At 35.8% G+C, this 27394-nt stretch overlaps 1 protein-coding gene across 1 annotated transcript; it reads left to right on the forward strand.

Moving 5' to 3' along the window:
* Nucleotides 1–390: 390 nt before the first annotated feature.
* On the forward strand, nt 391–27299 carry LOC149171209 (putative anthocyanidin reductase). Its single transcript, XM_089425887.1, has 4 exons — nt 391–432; nt 1543–1755; nt 1869–2078; nt 27279–27299. Exons 1-4 carry the CDS (start codon nt 391–393, stop codon nt 27297–27299), a joined length of 486 nt encoding a protein of 161 aa, XP_089282013.1.
* Nucleotides 27300–27394: the final 95 nt, after the last annotated feature.

The following is a 27394-nucleotide window of genomic DNA, read 5'->3' on the forward strand; positions in this document are numbered from 1 at the left end:
TCTGTCCATGATCAAATCTTTTATGTGGCTCTAGCATCATACTAGACTAACAACTCATCTCCAAAGTATCTATATTCTCAAACTTATATCACCTACTTACATAGGTTGGGTTTCTATGGTCATAAAATATTCACTCTTTATCCTAAGAATATAAGATTTGTGAGAATCTTGCAACAACCTTTAACTAACACAGTTTCATCCCCTATGACATCACTGGAGGCCAAAAGCAATTGAGCCTTTTTATCCCATCAATGCAACTTTTTAAATCCCCAAATACCTGAATATCTTTGATGTCGAGCCACTGAAACAAGTATAAAAAACCCAAGATGCAATAATTTTTGCCCAGTTATTAGTACCCTACCACCTTAAAAACATGTTTATGTTGTATATATGGCCGTAGTACCAGCTGAGATATGTCAAAATAATAATATGGTATAAGAACTCTTATAAAGGTTCATAGTTGTGTGTATGAAAGATATATAATTTATCAGTTCTGTTGAACATATAAAAACCAGTCACAAAGTTTATAATATAGAGAAAATAAGATTGTCCTCCTGATAATCTGCAATCAAAGAAAAAACATGTAAATTGCTTTGAAGAAAAACTGACTTTATTACATTCTTTGAAGAAAAACTGATTTTATTACATTGTTCCGAGAATTGTTGATCCTTTTGTTTAAATAGCCTTGCTTTGCCTTTGTCCATTTGAATTGGATACGGAGGAATTGTTTGGATGGCCAAAAGTGGTAGGAATCTTGGCAAAATAATTTCAAAAAATCTTGTAGATGCAGTGTTTGAATTTTATTTTTGATAGTAGAAATAGATTCAGCACCATCAGTAGAAATAGATTCAGCACCATCAAAAACGTGTAGGACACTTAAAATTTTGAAATTTAACAACTATAACTTGGATTTACAAAAATCTTTACCACATATTTTCTGAATATAACCTAAATTTCCATAACAATCCAGACAATTCCTCAGCTAGTTAAACTATGGCATTTAGATTTGTTCTTACACAATTCATGGATCCTTTGATTCTATGCATGTGATGAAAACTGATAGGAGAGGCATGAGATTTGAAATCATATTTTGATATATTGATAACAAGGTGTAGTTTCTTATTTCAAATGTTCCACTAATCAATCTATAATAAGTTTGGAATTTCTAGGTGATATTTTTTTCCTTTGCCATTAGGATATTTAGAGAAAATAATTGTGGATAATTGTTTCACACTGTGTCTATATTTACACAGAATAAAAATTGGAGTATGAATTGTTTATAAAAATTGGAGTATGTATTGTTTATAAAAATTCAGCCTCCCATCCATCCTTTTGATGTGTCTCGTCACGCGGTTCTATTTTCAGTTTTACTTTACATATTTATTGCCTAGCATATTTATTTCTTTACATATTTACGCCGTAAGGCGTTTCCCTCTGAAATGAACTCTCCAAACTATTGTCGTGTTAAAATATGTGCCATTCGATTTGGTTGTTAGATGATCGGGTAATCATTAACCGTTGATTTGAATTGAGCAATGCCAGGCGCGACTGTCCATACGAACCGTCAACCGTCTTTCACATGCTGCAGGCAACAATAGCAAAACTCGCCGTATTCTGTGCCTGCCAGGAGCAAAAGAGAGGCTCAGACTCTTCAAAGCCGACCTCCGCCAAGAGGGAAGCTTCCATGTTGCCGTTGAGGGTTGTGAGTACATTTGTCATTTGGAAACTATAATGGATTTCGCCATTGAAGCACAGGTATTTTTTAACAACCACCCGAATGCACAACTTCCGGAAACAACAAATTTATTACTGGATTTTGACCCCTTTTTTGGATATAAATTTTCCCTTTTAATGTACTTTTTCTTCAGACACAGATGAATGTTATCGAAGCTGAGGTGAATGGTACTCTTGATATTTTGAGGACTTGCAGTCAGGCAAAGTCTGTGAGGCGTGTAATTTACACATCATCCATAACTGCAGCCTCGCCACTTAATGATGATGGCGAATTCAGGGACTGCATCGATGAATCTTGCTGGACCCCAATCGATATCATGAGACGTGAAAAGCCTATTTTCTGGGTAAGTTCGCTGTTACTACTCACTTCAAATATTTGTATTAAAAGATCCGTAAGTTTATCTTAACTTCAAATATAATCAATCTAGATTTATTAGGGTTAGGGTCCAAAAGATCAAATTTATGAGTTGTAAAGTTGCATGCTCATAATAGATTTAGAATTAGATAAATCTAATCAATCTGGATTTATTAGGGTTAGGTTGCAGAGGATCAAATTTATGAGTTGTAAAATTGTATGCTCATAATAGATTTAGAATTAGATAAATGTAGACCGGTTTTAAAAAGTGATGAAATCCCAAATAATTTTCATATTCCACTATAAAATGAGCTTCTTAACACAATCTCTTACCCAACACAATCATTATTTTGACTCGACTGTAAAATGAGCTTCTCAACCATTATTTTGAAATTACTTTGAAATGCAAATCTCTTGATATTTAGAAAAATGTAATTTACATTTTTATCTTGTCACACGTATGGTATGCGTTCATTAGATATTTGATCTTATTTTCGTAAATTTTCATGGCTTGGTGTTTCTCTTATGGATTGTTTTATTTCATTGAGTTTAGGTTGATTATGGATTCTCTGTATCTCATGGGTATAAGCATAGTTTTGTTACATATCAATGAGATACATGAAATCTGAAATCAATATAAAAATGTTCATTTCATCTAATCTTATATTAAAGTCGCATCTCTGTATCAATGTTGAACATTTTGATTCTCAGTATCCAATGGGTAAGAGCATAATTTTCAGATCTGCCATTAACAGAAAAATGCCCATTTTTCCTGTTCTTATATTAATGTTCACATCTCTCAGGCAACGCTGAACATTTTGAATGGTTAAGGGAGCTTCATGATATCATGGGTTCCATTTTATTAGTCCACACTGAGGATGCTTGTAATGCTCACATATTCTTGATGGAGCGTCCCTCTGCGAGAGGTCGATATATATATATATGTTCAACAGTCTGTGCTACCAGCATTTTTCCAAGGAAAATAACCTTGCAAATTGAAACCCAACGACACCCTCTATGAAGAAACCGAAAACACCAGAAACCCTTGTCTTCTCGTCAAATCTACCAAAATATTCGTATAACCGTAAGTAATTTCAATACTCTTCCACAAGAATCCTCAGCAAACATATCAGTCTTCAACAGTCCAAAGGTGAGAAATCTCTTCAAAGATGACTTATTGCTTTGGCTCACTGTTTCCAATAATCCATCTTTCACAATCTTAGAAATGAACTGTGTATGCAAATAGCCACGCTTACAAAGATAGAATTAGGTAGAAATGAGGGTGATGAATATGCAATATACAACCAATCAATAGGATGCTCATTTCTATCATTGTTACAGTCACACATAAGTCAATGTCATGCAACCAGTGTTACTCTTACAGCATCAACAAATCGTCAAGGATTTGTCACACAAGGTTTCTGTCCTGTGTCAAGGTCTTTAGCTATTAGTGCTATTGGTGAAGCTTCAGACCTAGGATCACAACTTGAAGAGAAGAAACAGGTAGAGCCTCCTAATATGAACATAAATATCACAGATACCCAAAGAAAAGCTCGGTCTTCTCAAGTAATGGTGCTTTTGAGTTTGCTACTGAGGCATGACAACACAAAGTTGCACATTGCTTCCTTTCTATTTTTTGAGGGGAAATGTACACTATGAGTAGCCACTTGTGATATTAAAACAATGAGCTCTGAGGTCAATATAATGCTCAGACTTATTGAGAAACAAGAGCTGGAGATATTCAATAGAAAAAGATGGAGATGGGTGTTTCAATGGACAATCTGCTTCAAACAATTTTAGATCACAGAATTAGGAATCGATTTCAATTATTATGCCTCTATATAATTCATTCTCTGATGAAGGATTCATGGTGGAAGGACCTTGAAAAAAACTCGTTCCTCAGATTTTGGCAAAGATGATTAGATTTTAGAAATGACAAATCAAACATCCATAACCATCAGTGTTTTTAGATTTATCACCAGCAAAATCTAACACTGAAAATTCAAATTCACCAAAGATTATTTCAGAGGAAAATCATCGTGATGATTGAGTAATATGGAGAACAACTACAGATCCATGCTACGAGCATTTTTCTAGGGAAAATAATCTTGCAAATTGAAACCCAACGACACCCTTTATGAAGAAACCAAAAATACTAGAAACCCTTGTCTTCTCGTCAGATCTACCAAAAGATTCATATAATTGTAAGTAATTTCAATACTCTTCCACAAGAACCCTCTGCAAACATATCAGTCTTCCACAATCCAAAGGTGAGAAATCTCTTCAGAGATGACTTATTGCTTTGGCTCATTGTTTCCAATAATCCATCTTCTACAATCTTAGAAATGAATTGTGTCTGCAAATAGCCACGCTTACAAAGATAGAATTAGATAGAAATGATGGTGATGAATATGCAAAGATGTGGTTGAGTCAGAGATTGCAAACTCAGAGGTTTGCTTTATTTCTGGATGAAGTTTGGAGAGATGGTTCCCAGTTGATGGAAGAAATTTGGTTTGTTGCTGCTAACCCACCACTCCAACTCGAGACTCGTTGTAAGTTCAAGGAATCGCAAAGTCCTGTCAGAAATTGGAGTTGCGGAGACATCTATAATAAGAATGGGGGATTTGGTAGAAGAGGAAAACTGGCAGCTATTTTTTATTCATCCTTTTCGAATTCCATGATTCAGTTGGGGCTTACTCACGAGGTTCTTCTTTGGTTGTCCACACTCAGAGAAAGTGTTCAACCTTCATCCAGTTCTTTGTTCTTGATTGTCATATCTGATTACAAGTTATTTTCTCAGTGATATACAACCAATCAATAGGATGCTCATGTCTTTCACAACCATTAATTAATTTTTATGAATAAAAGGTGACTTTAGAAATAAATAAATTCAAATTGAAACTAAATTACTATGATTTTAAAGTAAATTCAAATTAACTCACATGTACAATTTATAGTGTTCTTCCTACCTCTCCTCTCCTTTGGCTATAACTTTCCCATTGAGCAACTTTGTAGCTTCATAGTCATGAACAACAATTTATATGCAATATTAATTCAATAATTAATAAAAAATAGTGTAAGGCACCCTAAATCAATTTCATTTCTACTACATCTCTACATTTCATTTAGATTTGCCCATTCCATGTCCTGATTGTTCCTCAATTTATGCCTTACAGCGTTTCCTTTGCAACATTTGGTGCAAATGCTAGTTATCCATATTTTATATTATAGTATATCATGATTATTCTGTTACATTATTAGAATAAAGTTTACATTTTATGTCACACTCTCCACCACATTAAAAGAAAAATATTAATCTGGATAATGCTTTCCAGCAAAGAAATAAAGCATGCCTAACAATAACGAGTTCCAATATCCTTACACGTGTAAAATATTTTCCATATAACTAATTCCACGGTATGATTTCCTGATGTCCGACCAAAAGCGAGGTGATTACATTATTCACATTCTAGACCATGCAAGCCCACTCTCCCAAATTTATTATTAAATTTTATGGAATTTTAAAAATTAATTAATATATGATAATAATGAAAAATGACACGCTGAAATTGAGGGGAGAAAGTATATATATTTTTATAAATTTTAATAATTAAACCATTATTGAGGGATGAAAGTATATATATGTTTATAAATTTTAATAATTAAATCATTATTTATTATATAAAGGTGAATTTTTTTTAATTTTATATTTGTTTTATTACCGATTTAAAATTATATTATTATTATTATATTTTGTTAATAAATATTATATTTTGTTAATAAATATTAGTATAAGTGGTTAGGTAAATAATTTTTTTTTTTTTTTTAATTTTAATTTTTAAGAACATATTGTAATTGGTTTTTTTAACATTTATGATAAAATTATATTTATTATAATAATTGTAAGTAACATTTTTAAATTATCAATTTTTTAAAAATTATAATTACAATTAAAAAACATTACTTAAAATTAAATTATTATTATTATAAAATTTTGATTTATAAAAATATGCTAATACAACAGAACACTTCTCCAAAAATCTATAATACAATATAACTTTTAAAAAATCTCAAAGAGTTAATACAAGCAATTGCACCACATGTTGCAAAGGAAATGCCATAAGGCATAAATTCAATCATGAGATATAAAATATCACTAAATATAAATGAGGTAGTCATTATAAATGCCGTAGTCATTTCACAGAATAATGATGTAGTTAAGAATACTCATGAAAAGTATAAAAATTGAGGAAAACTTCTCTCCAATATTTATGAGCATAGAAACAAATTTCTAAAACATAATAATTAATTTGTTATCATTTTCCATAAGGTTAGATAAACCAAAGTAATTGAGGAAAACTTATCTCCAATATTTATGAGCATAGAAACAAATTTCTAAAACACAATAATTAATTTGTTATCATTTTCCATAAGGTTAGATAAACCAAAGTTAGTATTTATAGATAGTGGAAATCATTATCATCATCAACAACCACCTCAACTAAAGTTTCTCACATGATTGATAGAAATAGTAGTGCTAATCATTTTTCATAAGTTCAACTCTAACACCTCCTTAGTGTAGCATATATTCTCATCATGAGATAATTAATGACTAATAAGTGATTGAGATGTGCAATAAACATAAGGTTATAGGAAATGAAAAGATAATTACTCCCAATGTAGTGAATTATTATATAATTTAAAAGATATATTATATGGTTTTCAAGCTTTTAAAAATAAAAATAAATTAAAAATAGAAAGAAGAAATATTAAAGTTTTTTATTGAAATATTATTAATATTTATTTTTATTTATTTATAATAAGATAAATATATGGACATTTTTACATGTCTTGTTTATAATGGTATGAGAGATGATATGTAATTGTTTTTAATGTAATATTGTATATGTAATAATAATTCAATTATAAATTATGTTAGACACAAATATAGTTATGTTAATGGGTGTGGTTTGTTTCAGAGTACGACTTCTAGAATTGCCATAATACGAATGTGTGAATTATTTAATAATCTAAGAATATTTTTTATTGCTCTTTTTATTTATTGCTTCCTTCTACTTGTGTTACGAAATCCACTTAACCTAAAATAGAGGTGTGACATTGAGCTCTCTATAGATAGTTCCACTTAACCTAAAATTACCATTCTAATTTTACCATTTCTTCCCATGAAAATAATCATTTCTATGAAGTGGCTACAAAATTTCTCATATAAATAATTATTTATTCCCATGAAAATAACCAAAATAACCATTTTGTTGTTACTAATTATTTTTAAAGTAACTTTTTTAATAAAAAGTGATTATTTTTAAAATAGCATTTTAATGAAATAAATAATTGTAGAATTAAGTTGTTAAATATGCTAACACAACACAACACCTCTCTAAAAACCCATAATACAACATAACCCTAAACAACTACCAAACAGTTAATAATATCACACATAGTTAATAATGCCACGTGTGCCCTCTTTTTCAAGAAAGTCCATGGAAACGGCCTCCCACCCCATACACACATGGAAGACGCTCTCAAAACATTTGGTCTCAATTTTGATACATTCACACATATATTCCAACTTTTTATGCTGACTCCCTCTGTCAAAATTATGCAGATATGCTGGCAGCTAACTCTAAGGATAATACATCAAAAAAGTAATCTGTCCCATACACTATTTTTAACCCCATAAACATTAAAATAATTTCTTTCCATGACGACTTTGACGCGTTGATGACGCGCGTACGATAGCGCTGACGTATACCAGGATTGCGGGGTCGCCGCCACACATATTTGAACTTTACGAAATCAACGGCAGGTCAGTTGCGCGGGTACGAAAGAGGAAAGAAAAACACCACCACCGTGTCATTCCCACGCGCCCTTTATAACTTCATCACACTAACAAGGCCCCGCAGAATCCGCGAGATTAAAAAAACAAAGAATTCTTCTTCGTTGATATTTTAATTGGGTGGGAATGGGGATTGAACACGAGAGACGGGGAGAGCACAGTAAGGCAATGGTTGAGAATCGCCATTACTGGGGCCGAAGCTTCTGGGATATTTAGCCTCTTTATAAGCAACTCTAATGGCCAACAATTTGCAGTGGAATCCGCTGGCTGTTTTAATGTCGCTTTGGACAATGAGTACCAGATTTTGCAGCCGCTGGATTCTCCTTACATAGTTTGGAGCACACAAGTTTTACAGTTGCTGGATTCTCCGTAGATATTTAATTTATAAATTATGAAGAGAAATATTTTTATAACGGAGTTTTACTGTGTATACAAAATTTTAAAATATTTTTAATAGTAGTGGTTGATATTTATTTTTAAAATAGTAATAAATAGTTATGTATTTTTATATTTTCAATTAAAATGATTAATTAAAAAATCTCATATGAATAAGTGTTATATGAAATGAGTTGTATTTTTTTTGCGTGTATGGTATTGAGAAGTTATAATATTGATCCAAAGTATTGTAACAAAAAATTTCCATGATAAAATGATAAAATGGGAGTAAATCTCATGATTAAGTATCTTGTTACATTTTATTTTATTTTTTAATATATATATTTAGCTTATATATCAATTTTTTTTATAAATACTAATAATTATTATTATTTAAGTATTGCTATGATTTTTATTTTTTTAAATCACGGCAATGTCAAATGCATCATGAACTATGATGAATTAATGCTTATAGGTATTTATCAACCATTTACTTTATATGATCGTGCTAGTTTTGTAGATCCCATTGCATAGGGAGATTGACCTGAATTTATAATTTGTTGCAAATTCCTTAGATTTATTGGGGATTAGGGCAAGGAATGTAGAGTTCGAAGCTTGGTGTATTTCCCCAAGGATTGAGCTTCCTCCACAACTTCCCAGACCTCTCTTCTAATCACTACCCAACATGTTTGGAAGAAACCTACTATGAAGGTGTCTAATCTAGGAGGTTTCCTAGCGACCATATACTGAATAGTTTAATAACTCCCTCAAATGTTATTTCTTTCATTAGAATGAGGTTTTGTTGATGGGAGATTAGAGATGGGACACAAGTTGTGTAGGTGTTAATAATTTCCTATTTGTTTTTTAGAGGCTCTATTAATAGTTGTCTAAAATGATTTCTCAATTCCATTATGATATCCTCATGCTTTCACTTCATTTCCATAGCTAATTTTAAGGACTTTGACTTGTTATGGTGCCTTCTATTAATCACAAAGTTGTGAAAGAATCATGTGTTTTCATCCCTCTTTTAGCTACTAGAACCTGGATTTTGTGTCCAAAGTGTTTCCTCTTTCTTTTTGCCTAATATAATAATTGAGTTTGAAGATGTTCCTCCTATGATATTCGACCTTATGTTCTTCCTTCTTTGAAGACGATCCCTTGTAGGGCTTGCACTTCCAATTCTAACTAATTCTAAGCTTAAAAAATGTTTACAAATACCTCTTTGTTCCATTTTCTATTTTTTTACTTAACCAACTTTAATGTTTGTTGGAATTCATACATCCTAGTACCGAACACCCAGTTGGCCTCCTCCCACTAAGTTTTTATATTATTTAGGAAGTTTAGTTGATCTAATGTAGAAATTCTCAAACCTAAAAGATTTGGGCTTAGGAGTTTGGGTGTTGTCCTAGGAGAGGCATATTGGCAAATGGTTAGATCCTAAACATGGTATGATTTTCACTTCCACAAATGTACTATGAAAAATAGACTTTTTCTACTAGGAATCAATCAAGTCTTTCAACTATTTGTTATGCTCCCCTTATTTTGTTATTCTAGGTATGACAACCATTAGTTCTGTGTATATCTACAAGTCTGAACATGTTGATGGTTTGCTTGAAAGCTAAGTTGTTAGCTTCTATTCTTTTGTTCCCTCCTCTTTTCTCATGTAATGAGATAATCATATTGAACTCACCCCACGAAAATCCATGGGATCTCATTCATGGCACATTTGAGCCCTTGAATTGAGTACAAGAAGGGATGTTTTAGGCTTCACATCCTCTCTAACATTTTCTTTATAGGGTCACCATTATGTTGTTATCATCTTTAATTCCATATAGCATTAAGATCATAGATTGATACTTATCTATTTTGTTCCTCAACATGTGGTGTTTGCTTGTTGCATTCATTCTCTAGATGTCCATGAGATGAATTTCATTTTAGATCTTGGATTGCGAGGAGAACTACCTTTTTTGGGACTCCTTTTGCTTCTCTTGAGTCCACTAGAGGTGCTCCTACTTCAAAAAAAAAATTCCCTTTTTTTTGCTAATTTCCTAGCTCTTTTGTTTTCCTTTGCAACCATTTTTTATGTGATTTCCTTTTCCTATTTCCTTTTCCTATGTGACCAAACATTGTAAAACTGAATAATTGTAGACTTAGAGAAAACTTTAATTTATTGTTTATGTTCCAAATAATGATTTGAAGATATCTTATATTTCCTTTGATGATTTATTTAGATGTACTTGACTTAACTTTAAATCTAGAAGAGCAAGGCTAATGATGGTTTGGACTTATTATATCTTTTTTGTTATTCCAGTACTTTAATTAGATCTACTAATGTTGGCTCAGTCCCTTTTAATATTCCACACAAGAATTTGCTCATTAACCACATTTATATTTAATCAATTGATTTTCTAATAACATTTCCATGATGAATTTGTAAACACCACATAAATAAATATTTATAAACCCAAAGATATTCACCCTCTAAAATATCCAAGAAATAGAATTCCTTCTTACATAAGGTCATTTTAATTGAGAATAGTAAATACTAGTGGCTCCTTCCACAAATCAAAACCTAGATCCATGGCTACAAGGTTTTGTCACGATGATTGTTCTTGGGATCTAAGGAACTCATATTCCCAACCAAGCTCAAGCCAATATGGGTAAACAATAGTGGATGGTGGATCAACTCAATCTATGATCTCAACAGAGTTTCAATAGCGTGCTCAACTCCTACAATTATACAACATACAATGTGCTCCTATCTCGAACCCTTGGTTGTCTATATTGGCCATTTAACTATTTGGCTTATCAACTCTATCAATCATCCATTTCACATATTTAGCCTTTACACTCTATGTCCTATACCGTCATGAACCAATTATGAAGTTCTTTTAGTATACCTTGCACGTAGATAGTTTCTATGCGAACAGAAATTAGAGCAAGAAACAAAAAATACCCATGGTGTTCCATAAATAGAATAAGTGGAAAACTCTCCAATTGATATATTCTTCTTGGTGGCAGAGGTTCCTCAAGGATGGTGCTCATACAATAGTGCTTCTCCTCTGATTATACAATAACGTGGCATCTTATTTCATTATATGCTTCTACCAATTCATAGTTTTCTTCCCATAGGAAGCAAAACATATAGATAAGAGGTGTGGTATATTATTTCACTAGGTAGGTCTTTAAATATGGTCACTCTTTCCTTGTTTTCACTTTGACATCATATTAAAAAAAAATATCTGAATGGAAGGCACAATGATAATGCCATGAAGAGGAACTCAAAGAAAGAGGTTCAATATTTGTTTTGGTTCATCTTTATATAATATAGTGTTTGGTACTTTTATAGAGAGTGTAGTTCACAGTTTTTTTTACATCTAACTATTTATTTTTAGAGTTAAAGTGGTTGCATGGGTATTTCAACCATTCATCCAACAAATTATATTAATAGATTAATGTCTAATGATATTATTACATAGATAAGATTTATAATCGAGCAAAACACTTGAATAAAATGACATTAATAAAAATAATCTACAACTATAAGGATCATATCATCCACACAATGAATATAAAATGTAACCTTGAAAAACCCAACATGAAGGTGAGGATGATGACTTGCTTTTTCTTCTCAGATATCAAATACAAATTCAAACTAAGATGGACCCATTATGGGGTTTCCGTAGACCCTACGACTTGCATGGATTTTACAAGTTCTTCCACATTCTCTATTTTGCTCCTAATATCCCACTCCTTTTCTCATAAATGGGACATGAAATCAACACAAGTCATAAGGGAACTCCTACCTTCCTTAGTAATTCAATATTTAACATGTCTTTATCACTCTTTGAGGTTAGGGTTAGGGTTTTCGTATGTCTCAACGCTCAATTAGGTTAGGGATTTGGACCCTCCAGAATATTCTTGAAATTCCACATGTGATTAGCTCCACATGTGTGGGTAATGGGAGATAACAAGGCATCTACTTCATATAGTGGTGGTCAAAGCATGATTTAACTTGCAAAAGGTTAAACTTTCTCATATATTAGACTCTAATTGATGTGATCTCTACACTATTGGAAAGCTCTGAACTAGTGGAATGGGGTTGGAGAGTTGAAAACTCCCTTTCCAAAGTTTTGACTTAAAATGGCTCATACAATACTTGAAACATGTACTCAAACTTTCAGGGAGCCAAATCACAAAAATAGGAATTGTCGTCAAATGGGGCCACAAGTCCATGGATCTAATTTTTCCGCTCATAAAGTTCCAAACATATGTCAAATCATTATGTTGATCTATTTCAAATTAAACCCTTGTATTCGACTCAAGAATTATATGATTGATAGCTTGCAAAGTGCAAAAACTCATAGGTGAAGGAGCACATTTATAAATTGTAATGGCCCAAGAAGGAATTGAATGTGACGTGTTGAACATAGAAATCAAATGTGGAATAATAGTATGTGATGCACCATTATGTTAATCGCATACATTTAAATCAAACATCTACATGTAGTGTTACAAATTTAAAAATAATTATTGATTTTGAAGTGAAAATTTTGTTTATGCATGAAGCTACAATGTGGGTATATGGTCATCATTTTAGAGTGGAGAATGTGTTCCTTAGAAAGCAAACATATTATTTTTTAGTGTGTTACCGCTCAAACTAGCAGGGGTCATAGGAGGGGATCTTAAAAGTACAACTACTAGGTCAAGCCCAACAATGGAGCGATAGCCCATTGTCACCTCAGCTAAGGCTCCTTGCTCTTTATGGACTTTCACTGATGGGAGGAGACCTGGTATAAAAGGGAATCACTAGATGGATGGATCAATGAATAGATAAGGAGTGATTCCTAAGGCCTATTCACAAGAGAGACCCAATTGTATGGTTTGTTTGCTTGAGAAGCAAGGTGTAAGGATCTCTAATAAGAGTCGAGGGAGTTTTAAGGGCTAGGGTTTTCAAATGAGACTTATCAAGGAGGAACCTAGTCCTAGAAACCCTCGTGAAAACTTCGTTTCCAAATGGTCTCTATAAAATTATCTTCCAAAAGTTGTGGGACCACACGGGACTTGTGGACCCAAAGTTAGGTCAAGTGGGTGGAGTTGATCAATTAGGGGTGTGCTTGACCTAATTAAGGGGGAGAAGGGTATCAAAGGAGAACTTTTCAATGATTTTAATGCAATTATCCCTATGAGGTCACTAGCTAATGGGAAACCAAGGGCAAGAATCAATCTGAGGTATAGAGTTTGAAATATCTTGAGATCCCGCCATCAGAATTGCCTTAAATTTGGAGGGCTCCTAGGATACACAACAACGTAGTATAATGCAAGAGATCAAAGTTTTTTAATGGGTGAATTGTTATAAAAATGATTCCCTAGATCACCTATGCAGGCTAGGCCTAGAAAGAAAGAGAGAAGGTGAGAAAGGTGTGCTTTGGAGTGATCACCAGTGGAGGATCAATGCCTAATCCTTTGGGAGAAATGGATTCAAGAAGATTCCAATGCTTGGGATGATTTCATTTAGTCAATATATGATGACTTATCAAGATAAAATTTCAACAAAACATCTCTAGGAATATTAACTTATTCATACATGGCCCATGACATGATGCAACATTATAAAAAGACAAAATTTCCACAATTTCACATAAGAAAAGCAGTAAATTTCAGCCTAGTATAGCGAAAATCCTCAACAACATGCACGTGGCATAAGAAAATGATAAAATAGCATTAAAAGAGTACTTACATGTAAGAAAAATTATATTCAATCATAATTATATGCCAATAGTGAAGCTCTAAGACAAAAATGAAGAGATCCAAACATCAAAATTCATCCATTCATCCAATTTCGTCCTCCAAAAGGAATAGCGAAAGTATCACATGAGAGAGCGATCCAATCCAAGTGATGATCAAAATTATTCATCACACTTGTATTTACACACTTCCTAATGAATTTGATTTAGCTAATCAGGCCTAATTTAGCCCCTCAAATAAAATAATGTACATAATAACAAAACTTTTGGTGATAAGGCCACCAAATAGCTCAATAATGTAAAGATAAGCCTCTCAAGAGGTTCGAATGATCAGCAAAGTGAGTCATTGGGCATTTGAGGAGGCTTGGTGAAGTCTAAGGGGTGTCATAATGAATAAATGGACTCCAAACATAATGGAAAAGGGTTTGGCTCCTTGTTATCCAGTCAAGAACTTATGGTGCTCCCAAGTGGGTGTGAGGACACAAGGACATCCTCAAGGGTCTCCAAATGGATCAAATATGCATGTATACCATTTGTAAGCGTTGTAGTAATGACATAAGCCCTCCCTCTACAACGAGAGGCATCCTGGAACATCTTCCCAATGTATGGTGCAAATATGGAGCCAGTTGGACATGGTGGACCAAGTGCATCATCCTCATCCAAAAGGTGGAACATGAGAAATCAATGAATGCTATTGGGGATCCATGAAGTAAAATCTGCTATGGTGGAGCATCGTGGCTCTCAACACTTACCCTACAAGTGCCAATGTGACCCTATGGAGGGCTAGTACCCTGTATAGGGAGACCAAACCCTAAATGAAGACCCACGTGCAATCCTCCATAAGATCCAATGCATCCCCTTGCCCTCCAATACAATAAATCATTAGAATAATCAAGTAATAATGCTTACAATTCATGGGATACATGGGGCACTTAATGGTGGCATGCCTTTCCATAGCTTTCTTTGGCATATAAAAGTGTCTCCAAGCTCAATTACGGCTTAACCAAGGACCCTATTAGGTGGTTTCAACCTCTAAAGGGGGTGGCATCTCCATAGTACATCCTTTAAGAGGTAGGTGGAAAGTAATATAGTAATGGAATGGAGTAGGGAATCAGGGAATCATCCAGACCACATGTCAAGGTTCATGGGTAGCTATAATAAGGGAATCCCACACCTAGGTATATGAGTGTAGGAGGTAGAAAATCATGGTACATGAGTTACCTCGTCCTTTGTTTTTCCACCCTTCTTTATATGCCTTTTGCCTTTTATTTATTTTTCTTCATAACTGCTCAGGGCTCTAGGGGATAGAGAGCATGATGTGTAATATATAGTAGTGGATACCCCCTTGAGGTGGGGTGGTTCATCATCCACCAGGGGTTGGGACAATCATGGGTTCCTTAATGATGGAGGGGGCTCATCTAGGGCCCATAGGAACCAGGGTGATGGCCATGAATAAGGGGTAGAGCTCATGTTTGGATTTTTCCCACGTGCTAAAATTTGTATGCACCGACCATCTTTTGCATTTTTTTTGTACATTTCATGTTGAGAGTGGCCAAATTATGTTTTTCACTTTCTATTTAGTTGCATCAACCTCCGGGGCATCGTTCCGGACCCGACCCAAGGTGTGGATAAGGGGATCATGAGGCTAACCCTATGTGGACCCTAGATCCCTCATTGATGTGTTCTATGAGATCCCACATTCATGCTTGGAATATGGCATGGGGGTGAATGATTGAAGAGATATTTGGCTGAGCCATTCTATGGTCGGGTAGAACATGGAAGTCCCATCCCAGGTTTGGATTGTGCTTCATCAATATGAGGTTATTTCTCCTTGTATTTCTATGAGTATTATACTGGATTATATGTGGTTTATATGGCTATGATTTCATTGGTATTTCTACTACTATTATGTCGGTTATGTCTGTGTTTTATGACAGTAGCTATGTATGGCTCCCATCATGTGTTTACTTGTAAATGAATGGACCTAATGGATGAAATGGAAGTTGATGTGTTGAGGCATCAATGTTTCTTAGCGATTCTCAGCTACATATGAGACCCCTATGCTCAGATCTATTATTTACACCTGTAGATTACATGTTCATGATCTATTTGACGAAATGCATTTCATGGCTAGTAGGGGTCCAGTCAAGGTCTCATTCAAGTGATTGCATTTATATTATCATTTCCTTGTTATTTTACTATTCTGAAGGTTTCATTCAATTTTGGGTAGTGACCTAGGCTCTGGGCCTAAAAATGTGGCTTAAATCCCAGGGATGCTAGCACATAATGGAGCAAAAAAGTCCCTGGACATTGGCTTGCAAGAATGTAAGAGCATCTAGAGGTCCTTGGATGCTAGCATGCCCATAGCATGAGAGTGTCCAGAAGTCAAGTGGTCCAAAAGCTCAATGGGACCTAGGGGCTAGTTGGTAGAAATGTTGGATTGCTTCATGAGGTTCCTAATGCAGATGTTAAATGTTTGTATGGTGTATTTTTGTCGGTTCCACTTCCTTAACGTGACTTAAGAGGTTGAGTCATACCATAGTGGCCTCTCGTCTTATGGTTACCCCATCTGGTCGGTTTCTTTGGTAGATGTGGGAGGAGGGTGTTACAAGTGGTATTAGACCATGGTTCACCCCTCAAATTGGATGGGCTATGTGTTGGTTATGCATGCATGTCAGTTGCATGTGTGTCTCTTATACTTGCATTCCATATGATTGTTGCATTTGCATAATGTTATCATGGTTGTAGTGATGTCACCATGTGGAAGTTGATTTTGTTATTGTGGGATGCATCTTCGTGAGTGTATGACTAGTTACATATTGTTATATGTCACTTACATGTGTCATTATTGTATGCTTGGTTACATTCTTATATGTTTGGTTTCATTCTTGTATGCTTGGTTGCATGTATCATTCTTGTACGTTTGGTTTCAAGTATCGTTCATTCATTCTTGATCTTATGTGTTTATGCATGTGTATGGTTGGTTACACGTTGCTTATGCATGTTCATGTTTGCATGTTGTCAAGTGTGCAGTGATGAAATGATTGTTTTCATGCATGAGGTCGTGGTGTGTGTTGTTGTTAGGGTCATGCATTGACAACTGGAGCTTAGCTAGAATGATGGTTTCATGGTTATATGCTTATGTGTTATGTTTCCATATGTTGTCATGATTATGTTATGCATGTGTCATGCTGATTTGTTGATCTTGCAGACATGGTATCCTCCTCGAGCTATACTAAGGTACGTTGGTTTATTGTGATTTGGTTTAGCTGACATGATATACCTTGCAGGAAGAAATATGAAATGCCTAGCAAGATGGTACACTACAAAGACTCTCCCTATGAATCAGAAGAGAAATATGGTGTTGGAAACTCTTTTGATTTAGCAGATAAACTAAGAAGCTTAAAGGAAGAAATAAGGAGTTGTAAGGTAGATAATGAAAGAATCATGTAGGCACAAGAGAAGATAGTAGAGGTAAATGCAGTGATACTTCAGAGCTTGTCATATTTTCAGTGATAGGGACCACTTCGCATCAGTCATGAGTAGGAGGACAAAACTAATGGAGCATATGGAAGTAGGTCGCATGGTGGTCACAAGTCAGATAGCGATGACACGGTTAGACATGGCATATTGTTGGACACTCTGGATAGGAGAAGGGATAGACACAGGTACCACTCTAGTTCTGGTTCTGACAGACATGATGATCGATATCATTATCATCCGTACAAGAGGAGTGATAGGGGATACTTGCCATATGAGCTTAAGAAATCAAAGCCACCTAATTTTGACAGAGAGATGAAGAAATTGCAAGATGCAAAGGCATGGTTGCTTGGCATGAGGAAGTTCTTCAGGTTGCATGATTATTTAGATAACATGAAATCCAGAGTAGCTACATTTAGTCTTGAAGGTAGAGCATATATTTGGTGGGAATATGTGAAGAATATCAAAGGTATACATGAGGAAGACTTGACTTGGGGTGAGTTTCAATGGATATTCAAGCAGAAGTATCTATGAGAGAGATACTTTGATGATAGGGAAAAATAATTTTATGAGCTAAAGATGGGATCTATGACAGATGATGAGTACACTAGCAGGTTCTTGGAGCTACTGAGGTATGTGCCTTACCTCAAGGAGGAGAAGGCCAAGATTCAGAGATTCGCTAGTGGGTTACCAATGACATTCAAAGATATGATTGAGTTTGATGAGCATAGATCATTGGAGGAGGCCATCTGAAAACTAAAGCATTGCTATGAATAATCAAAGTGCAAGTATGAGACTAAACCATATTGGAAAGGTAATGCCAAGAATAAAGGAAAATGGGACAAGAAGTGAGTAAGACTAGAGGATTCAGGTAATAAAGAGAATGTTTCACCACCTAAGAGGTTCAATGCATCAAATAGAGGACAAGGACATCGATCTGAGGAGTAGAATAAGGAGCCCATGCGGTGTTGGACTTATGGAGGGGATCATCGCAGGAGAGATTGTCCATAGTATCAAGGTGGCCTCATATATATAGTGCATAGGACACATAGACTGTTGGGGATGTTGGTCAAAGAATTCCTCGTATTTATGCAACATTGGATAACAAACAGGAAGACCATCAAGCATCTTTCATTGAGATGGACGGTAACCATTGTGATCAAGTTATTTCTATTTTGATTGACCCTCGATCTAATTATAGCTATGTTAGTCTTAACTTGGTGGATAATTGTGGTTTGAGTAAGGAATTGCATGCAAAATCTTGGTTAGTGCAGTTGGCTATAGGTACAAAGAAGCAAGTTCACCATTGGGCAAGAGCTTGTGCATTTGATTTGAATGGTATGCCTACAACAACACATTTGAATGTATTACCATTAGGCATGGATTCGTTGTACCTTCACAGAACCAAGGTAGATTGTTATGATAAAGTTATTGAGTGCTTGGATGACAATTGGAAACCAAGAGTCTTGTAAGGAAAGAATAAATCCACATAAATTAGAATGGTAATAGTTATGCAAGCAAAGTATAGCCACAGGAAAGGGTGTAAGTTATTTGCAGTGCACATTTCTAGTGACAAAGGTAAGGAAGTTGAGGAAGCAAATGTGTTAGGCAGGTACCCAGTTCTACAGCAGTTCAAGGATGTATTTCCTTAGGAAATTACAGAGTTGATGCCTCACAGGGAGGTATACTTTTCTATTGATTTGGTGCCATGGGCAGCTCCGACATCAAAAGCACCTTACAGGATGACCACACTTGATATGGTCGATTTGAAGCTACAATTGAAGGAAATGTTGGACAAGGGATACATTAGGTCAAGCGTATCACCATGGGGCGCACTGGTATTGTTTGTGAAGAAGAAGGATGGTACTCTTAGATTGCGCATTGACTACAGGTAGTTGAACAAAGTGACCATCAAGAACAGGTATCTTTACCGAGGATTGATGACTTGTTCGATCAGTTGAAGGGAGCAGTAGTGTTCTCGAAGATTGATTTCAGATCCGAATATCATCAGGTATGCATCAAAGAGGAGGATGTTTACAAGACAACTTTCCAGACCATGTATGGGCATTCTGAGTTTGTTGTAGTTCCATTCGGTTTGACTAATGTTCCATCCACATTTACGTGATTGATGAATAGTGTGTTGCATCTGTATTTGGACAAGTTTTTTATTGTGTTCATTGATGACATATTGGTATATTCTAAAAATGAGGAAGAGCATGCCGAGAATTTAACAGCAGTGTTGAGGCTGTTGAGAGAGAATCAATTGTATGCTAAGTTCAGCAAGTGTAGTTTCTTTTAGACTGAGGTACATTAATTGGGGCATGTTGTCTCCAAGGAGGGCATTGCAGTAGATCCAAAAAATATAAGGGCCATCATGGTGTGGGTAGATCCTAAGAATGTAGATGAGGTGAGGTCTTTCATGGGATTGGCAAGTTATTGCAGGAGGTTCATCAGGAACTTCTCATAGATTTCTTATCTTATCACATCGTTGCAGAGGAAAGGTAAGAAGTTCGAATGGACATAGGAGTTTGAGGCTAGTTTTGAGTAGTTCAAGTAGTTGTCAACACATGCACCAATGTTAAAGATTACAGATACGGAAAAAGAGTTTGTAGTATGCACATATGCTTGTAAGAAAAGACTTGGCGGAGTCCTTATGTAGGAGGGATAGGTGGTATGCTACGAGTCATGAAAACTGAATGAGCATGAGCAGAACTACCCCACACATGATCTTGAGTTGGTAGCAATCATACATGCATTGAAGATGTGGAGACACTACCTTCTGGGCAGGATATTTGTGTTGATGACTGATCACAGTCAATTACAGTATCTATTTGACCAATCAAACCTGAATGGTAAGCATGCTCGATGGTTGGCCACGATCAGTGAGTTCGATTTCAAGATCAAATATATCAAAGGTAAAGATAATAGAGTGGCAGATGCTCTTAGCAGGCAGATACAGGTAAATCACTTAGCAGCTATGAGCTCCTATGGGATAGACTTACAGGATAGGATCTTGCAAGAAGGTTAGCAGGATGTCAGATATATGGAGATTATGAAAAGGATGCAATAGAGTACAGGTACATGTAGTAGTACATGTATAAGTACAGGTAGTGGTACATGTGCAGGTGCACAGGATCTAGACTATTTCCTTACAACGGATGGATTGGTCCGATTCAGATATAGGCTATATGTGCCAGACATTAGTGAGCTCAAGAAGGTGATCTTGAGAGAGTTTCATGTGAAACCATATTCGGGTCACCCAGTTTATCAGAAAACACTAATAGCAGTGAAGAGATTTTATTATTGGCCGAACTTGAAGATGGATGTAGCAGAGTTTGTGGCTAGGTGTTTTGATTATCAGCATGTGAAGGAAGAGTGTAAATATCCAGGTGGATTGCTACATCCGATTGCAATTCCAGAGTGGAAGTGGGAAGTCATTTCCATCGACTTCATGACACAGGATTTGGCGAGGATAATGAGACAACACGATTCCATGATGGTTATTGTGGATAGGTTGACAAAGGTTGTGTACTTCATTCTAGTGAATTCTACATACAGGGATGCAAAGTTCACTTCCAAGTTTTGGAAGGAGTTATTTGTAGGTTTGGGCACAGAGTTGGCCTTCATTACAACTTATCATCCACAAACAAATGGACAGACAGAGAGGGTCAACAGGATATTGAAGGACATGTTGAGGATGTATGTGATGTATCAGCAATGAAAGTGGGAAGAGTACCTTCCACTGTTAGAGTTCGCTTACAATAATGGATATTAAGAATATTTGAGGATGAGTCTATTTGAGGCATTGTATGAGTAGAGTTGCAATACTTCTATTAGTTGGAGATCTAGTTAATAGGATGTTGATTGGACCAGACATGTTGGCAGACATGGAATAGGAAATATAGGTTATAAATAAGAATCTAAAGGTAACATAGGATAGGCAGAAGAGCTATGCAGATTGGAACATGTTGTTCAAGGAGTTCCAGGTTTTGGAATAGGTGTAGTTGCGCATCAAACCAAAGAATATCTCCTTATGGATTGGATCATGTGCCAAGCTAGCACCACAGTTTTGTGGACCCTTCAACATCATTGAGAGGATTGGCCTAGTAGCCTATCAACTTGCACTGCCTCCGACAGCGAAAGTCCATGATGTTTCCCATGTGTCATTGCTTAAGAAGTATGTTAGAGATGTTGATCATAAAGAAGAATCTAAAGGTAACACAGGATAGGTAGAAGAGCTATGCAGATTGGAACATATTGTTCAAGGAATTCCAGGTTTGGGAATAGGTGTAGTTGCGCATCAAACCAAAGAAGATATCCTTATGGATTGGATCATGTGCCAAGCTAGCACCACAGTTTTGTGGACCCTTCAACATTATTGAGAGGATTGGCCCAGTAGCCTATCAACTTGCACTGCCTCCGATAGCGAAAGTCCATGATGTTTCTCATGTGTCATTGCTTAAGAAGTATGTTAGAGATGTTGATCATTTGATTGACTGGTCTGTATTGCAGGTGGAACTAGATGGAGAATTCTAGTTGGAGCCTTGATGTATATTGCAGAAAAAGGTGCTTATGCTTCGAAATTGAGCAATCAAGCAAGTTAAGGTGCAATGAAAGCACTTTGGTCCCAATGAATCTACATGGGAGATGGCAGATCAGATGCGGGCTATGTATCCTTCCTTGTTTGTCGGTTGAGGCAAAGCAATTTTGGTATGGTGTTTTGGTATATGTCTTGGTATATGTTTTGGTATATGTTTTGGTATATGTTTTGGTGATGTTGCTATATGTACATATGTATATGGATGTAAATACTGCCATGATCTATGTTATAAAGCTCTAATAAGCGGTATGGATGTCATGTCATTATGATGTCATGTTGTTATGTTTTCATGTTGGTTTTCTTCTCAGCAGGATGATCGTTGTAAATATTGCATCAAGATAAGTTATAAAGTCCATCGGTAGTATATTTTGCTTACAACAGTCATGTGGTTATAGGTGTTGTTGAACACCGAGGACGATGTTCCCCAAGGGGGAGGGTTCTGTAACAACCCTGGTGAAAATTCCATGTAATAGAAGTTAATAAAGGAAAAACAATAACCAAGGTTGATGGGACACTTATTCCAATCTGAATGTTGGCCAAAATACTAGTGATGGGGATCACTTGTGATTGTTTAATGGCTAAGGAAATGGCTAAGGATTTGGAAAGGAAAATGGCATTTTTGGCACATTTATTTATGAAAATAGTGGAAATTAGGAGAAAAGAGAGGTGAAAGGTCACAGGTTGCATGTGAGGAGGAAATTGAAGGAAAATAATGGAAAATGAAGAAAATAGAGTCCTCATTCATAAAAAGGCTTCTGAAGATCAGTTGGTAACCTTTTGTCAGTTCAGTTTTGGAGCTCTTTCATTATTATCTCTCTCTCTCATATTCTTGGAGACTTAGAGTTTTCTTGGAGCACTCTTGGAGGGTGTGGCATACTTGGATTTTGGAGCAAGAAGGAAAAGGAAGAGCAGGAAAGTGCAAGAGGACATCGGGATCAACAACTACAACGAGATTTTCTTGTAGGTATCGAGTTGCATGTATGTTTTCCTCACTATTTTTGGCATGCATGGCATATGCATGTGGTTTGTTAGTTGCGATCTATCATTAGCATGGAGGATGGATGAGATTGATAGTGGATTTCCTAGCCTGGCCATTTCCTGGATAGTCATGGAGATTGTGGGTTCATTTTCATTGTTTTTTTTCGTTGGTTCTCATGTTTCCTTAGCTTGGGTTGCGTTATTAGTCCTGGAGCCTTGGTTGAAAAAACACTCTAGAGCCCTGTAACAGTTTGGGTTGAGTTACTAGTCCTGGAGCCTTGGTTGGAAAAATGCTCTAGAGCCCTTGGTGGGTTGAGTTACTAGTCCTGAAGCCTTGGTTGTACAAACACTCTAAATCCTAGTAAAACTTATGGGTTGAGTTACTAGGCCTGGAGCCTTGGTTGGACAAACACTTTGGAGCCCTAGAAGGCTTGGATAGAGACCAATCTAATGATGGTTTTGTGATGTCTGACTGTGAGGTGGAAACATTGTTGGATGGGTTGAGGTGGTTGGCCTTTGGAAGCCCTGGATGGTTTTGGATTGATGTGTTCTATGAGATCCCACATTCATGCTTGGAATATGGCACGGGGGTGAATGAATGAAGAGAGATTTGGCTCAGCCATTCTATGGTCGGGTGGAACATGGAAATCCCATCCCAGGTTTTGATTTTTCTTCATCAATATGAGGTTATTTCTCCTTGTATTTCTATGAGTATTATATTGGATTATATGTGGTTTATATTGTTGTGATTTCATTGGTATTTTTGCTGCTATTATATTGGTTATGTATGTGTTCTATGACAGTAGCTATGTATGGCTCTCATCATGTTTTACTTGTAAATGAATGGATAATGTATCTATGACCTAAGGATGAAATGACAGTTGATGTGTTGAGGCATTAAAGTTTCTTAGTGTTTCTCAGCTAATTATGAGACCCTTGTGCTCAAATATGTTATTTACACCTATAGATTACATGTTCATGATATGTTTGACGAAATGCCTGTCATGGCTAGTAGGGGTCCAGTCAAGGTGTCATTCTAGTGATTGCATGTATATTGTTATTTCCTTGTTACTTTACTGTTCTGAAGGTGTCATTCAATTATGGGCAGTGACCTGGGCTCTAGGCTTGAAAATGTGGCTTAAATCCCAGGGACACTGGCACAGAACTGAGCAAAAAATTCCTTGGACGCTGGCTTGCAGGCCTGTGAGAGCATCCAGAGGTCCTTGGGCGTTGGCTTGCAGGCCTATGAGAGCATCTAGAGGTCCTTAGACGCTGGCATGCCCATAACATGAGAGAATCCAGAGGTCAAGTGGTCTAAAAACTCAGTGGGACCCAAGGGCTAGTTGGCAGAAAGGTTGGATTGGTTCCTAAAGTTCCTAATGTGGATGTTGAATGTATGTATGGTGTGTTTCCGTCGGTTCCACTTCCTTAACGTGACTTAGGAGGTCAAATCATATCATAGTGGCCTCTCGTCGCATGTTTACCCCGGTTGCTTGGGTAGATGTGGGAGGAGGGTGTTACAAGGGGTCTTGACTTTTCTCCTCCACACTTTTTGGGCCCCTCATAGCCTGTCACAACTCCCTCCTTCTTTTGGTTGGTTTCCATGCCTTGACAAAGAGCTATAGTCAGGTGGGGGGCAACATATTACCAAGAGAGAGGCCACTCTAGAGCTCATACCCGAGTTGAGGGCTTAGCCACTCATTATCAGTATTTGAACCTCAAACAATTTTAGAAGAGACCATTCAAGTGGAAAGGGAACTCTCTAACGAGAAATGTAATCTTATAGAGATCGAGGTGTTGGTTGAAGTGGAAAATTAAGTTCCTAATTCTGGTCATATTAGGGGTATGTATAATCAATACATGTGTACCATCGACATCTACTAGCACCTCAAGTTTCTCTTGGGGATAGTGCTTGTAGATCAAAATGAGATCAAGGAAGACATAATCTTGTCTCTAAATCAAATGTAATGACTTCTAATGGCAACAAGTCACAAGCTTGTGAGAATTGAATGCAAAATGGACCTCCTCCTGATCATGGTTGCTTGCCTAGAAGCAATAAAGATCCCATCCCCATTGAAGTAACTAATTTGGAGAAATAGGCATGCATGCTTATCTACTTCTCTACCTTTAGTTTTTTTATGTTTTCTTTTCTTAGTTTCCAGGAAGAGAAGGTCCTTTATGGCCAAATAGCTAAATCTTATGTTTTGTTTCTAGGAGCTAAAAACTCTTTATTTTCTTTTGATATTTTGAAACAATTTAAGTTTTGTGCTTGGTCAGGTTTCCCTCGTGGTAGGCCAACACAAACTTCCTCAACTATGGATGAAAATTTCTGAAAACAAGTAATACAAAATTTTACCTCATAATAATAAAAAAACAAAAAACAAACAAACAGACAAACATGATGATATCAAGCACTTGAAGCATTTTGTTTGATAAACATATGCATGCATGTGAGGAGGAGTTAATAAAACATGAAAAGAAAAACATAATTCTAGAAATTTGGGTATTTGCCGGCATACAAGTGGGGTGGGGATATGCCATGAAGGGTAGCCATCATGGATGGGATGTGTAACTTGAAACAAAGTTTAGTTCCCACTCTTGTATTAATCATTGCTAGATTTTGGCTCCTCCATTCCTATCATATTATATCCTTAACTTTTTTTAATTTTATTTAATGTAAATTTAGTTTTCATTTAACTAATAATTAGAAAGGATCTAAACTAGATATGCATATCCTATATGATGTACCAAAATTTTCTACCTAAGATATACACTTTCACTCACTGAATCCTTCAAAGTGAACTTTAATTTGTGTTTTTCTATGTCCTTTTGTGATATGATCCAATTCTTACATTGCCTTAGTTTAACTGAATTCAGCCATTTCTTTGTAGGAGGGTGATATCATGACAACCACATTCACAAGATCAATGACAATAGGTTTCTATGCTATGATTTCTTCTTCTTTATAAGTTTATGTCTTCACGTTTTTGTAATTACAAAATGAGCTATTAGCAAAACCATAGATTTCACGAAAATGTTATTGACCACCTATAAGCATTTGGATTTGTATTAGTAGTGATTTGATGGATGTCTCTAAGTCAACAAAGAAGTAGTGTTACTTGTGTCTTTATTGAATTTAAATTTGAGAATTGTTGTGTCAAAAGGCACTCTACCATAGAGATAATATTACTTGTGTCTTTATTAAGAATAAATTTTAGTATAAATGATTTGGTGAACAATTATTTTTTTAAATTCAAATTTTTAAGAACATATTGTAATTAACTTTTTTAACATTTATAATCAAATTATATCTATTATAATATTTATAGATAATACTTCCAAATTACTAATTTTTCAAAAATTATAACTTCCATTAAAAATACATTAATTAAAATTAAATTATTATTATTATAAAATTTTGATTAATAAAAATATGCTACACAGGACTACACCGGTCCAAAAACCCATAATACAACATGACCCCTAAAGAATCCCACATACACCATCTCCAGTTAATAATGCCACGTGTGCCCTCCTTTTCAACAAAGTCTATGGAACCGGCCTCCTACCGCGTCCACACATGGAAGACGCGGTCAAAGCATTTGGTCTCAATTTTAACACTCACGTATTCACACGTAGATTCCAGCTTTTTGTGTTGCTCTGCTCAACAATGACGACTTTGACCGGTCAACAGCGCGCGTTCGATAGCGCTGACTTATCTTTGAGTCGGACCAAGGATTCCAGAGTCGCTGCCTTTATGTTCCCACGCGGTCTTTATAACTTCACCACAATAACAAGGCCCCGCATAATCCGCGAGATTAAAAAAACAGAGAATTCTTCTTCATTGGGTCTTTAATTTATCTGTTGCATTTTCATGGGAATTAGGACAAGGAATGTAGAGTTCAAAGCTTGGTGTATTTCCCCAAGGTTTGAACTTCCTCCGCAACTTCCCAGAATTCCCTTCTAATCACTACCCAACGTGTTTGGAAGAAACCTGCTATGAAGTTGTCTAATCCAGGAAGTTTCATAGTGACCATATTTTGAATAGCTTAATAACTCCCTCAAATGGTATTTAATGAGGTTTTGTTGATGGGGAATTAGAGATGGGACACAATTGGTGTTGGGTTAATAGTTTCTTATTTGTTTTTTTAGGCTTTATTAATAGTTGTTTAAGTTATTCCCCGGATGCGGGTGATGATACGACAAGGGGGGGCGTGCCACATGCTCAGCATGTGCCGCCCCGTGTTAACCTTATAACTCCATGGTAG

Source organism: Pinus tabuliformis, chromosome 4_2 (genome assembly GCF_031772625.1).
Source record: "Pinus tabuliformis cultivar Carrire ecotype Pingquan chromosome 4_2, CPIR1, whole genome shotgun sequence".
NCBI classification, from domain to species: Eukaryota; Viridiplantae; Streptophyta; class Pinopsida; order Pinales; family Pinaceae; genus Pinus; species Pinus tabuliformis.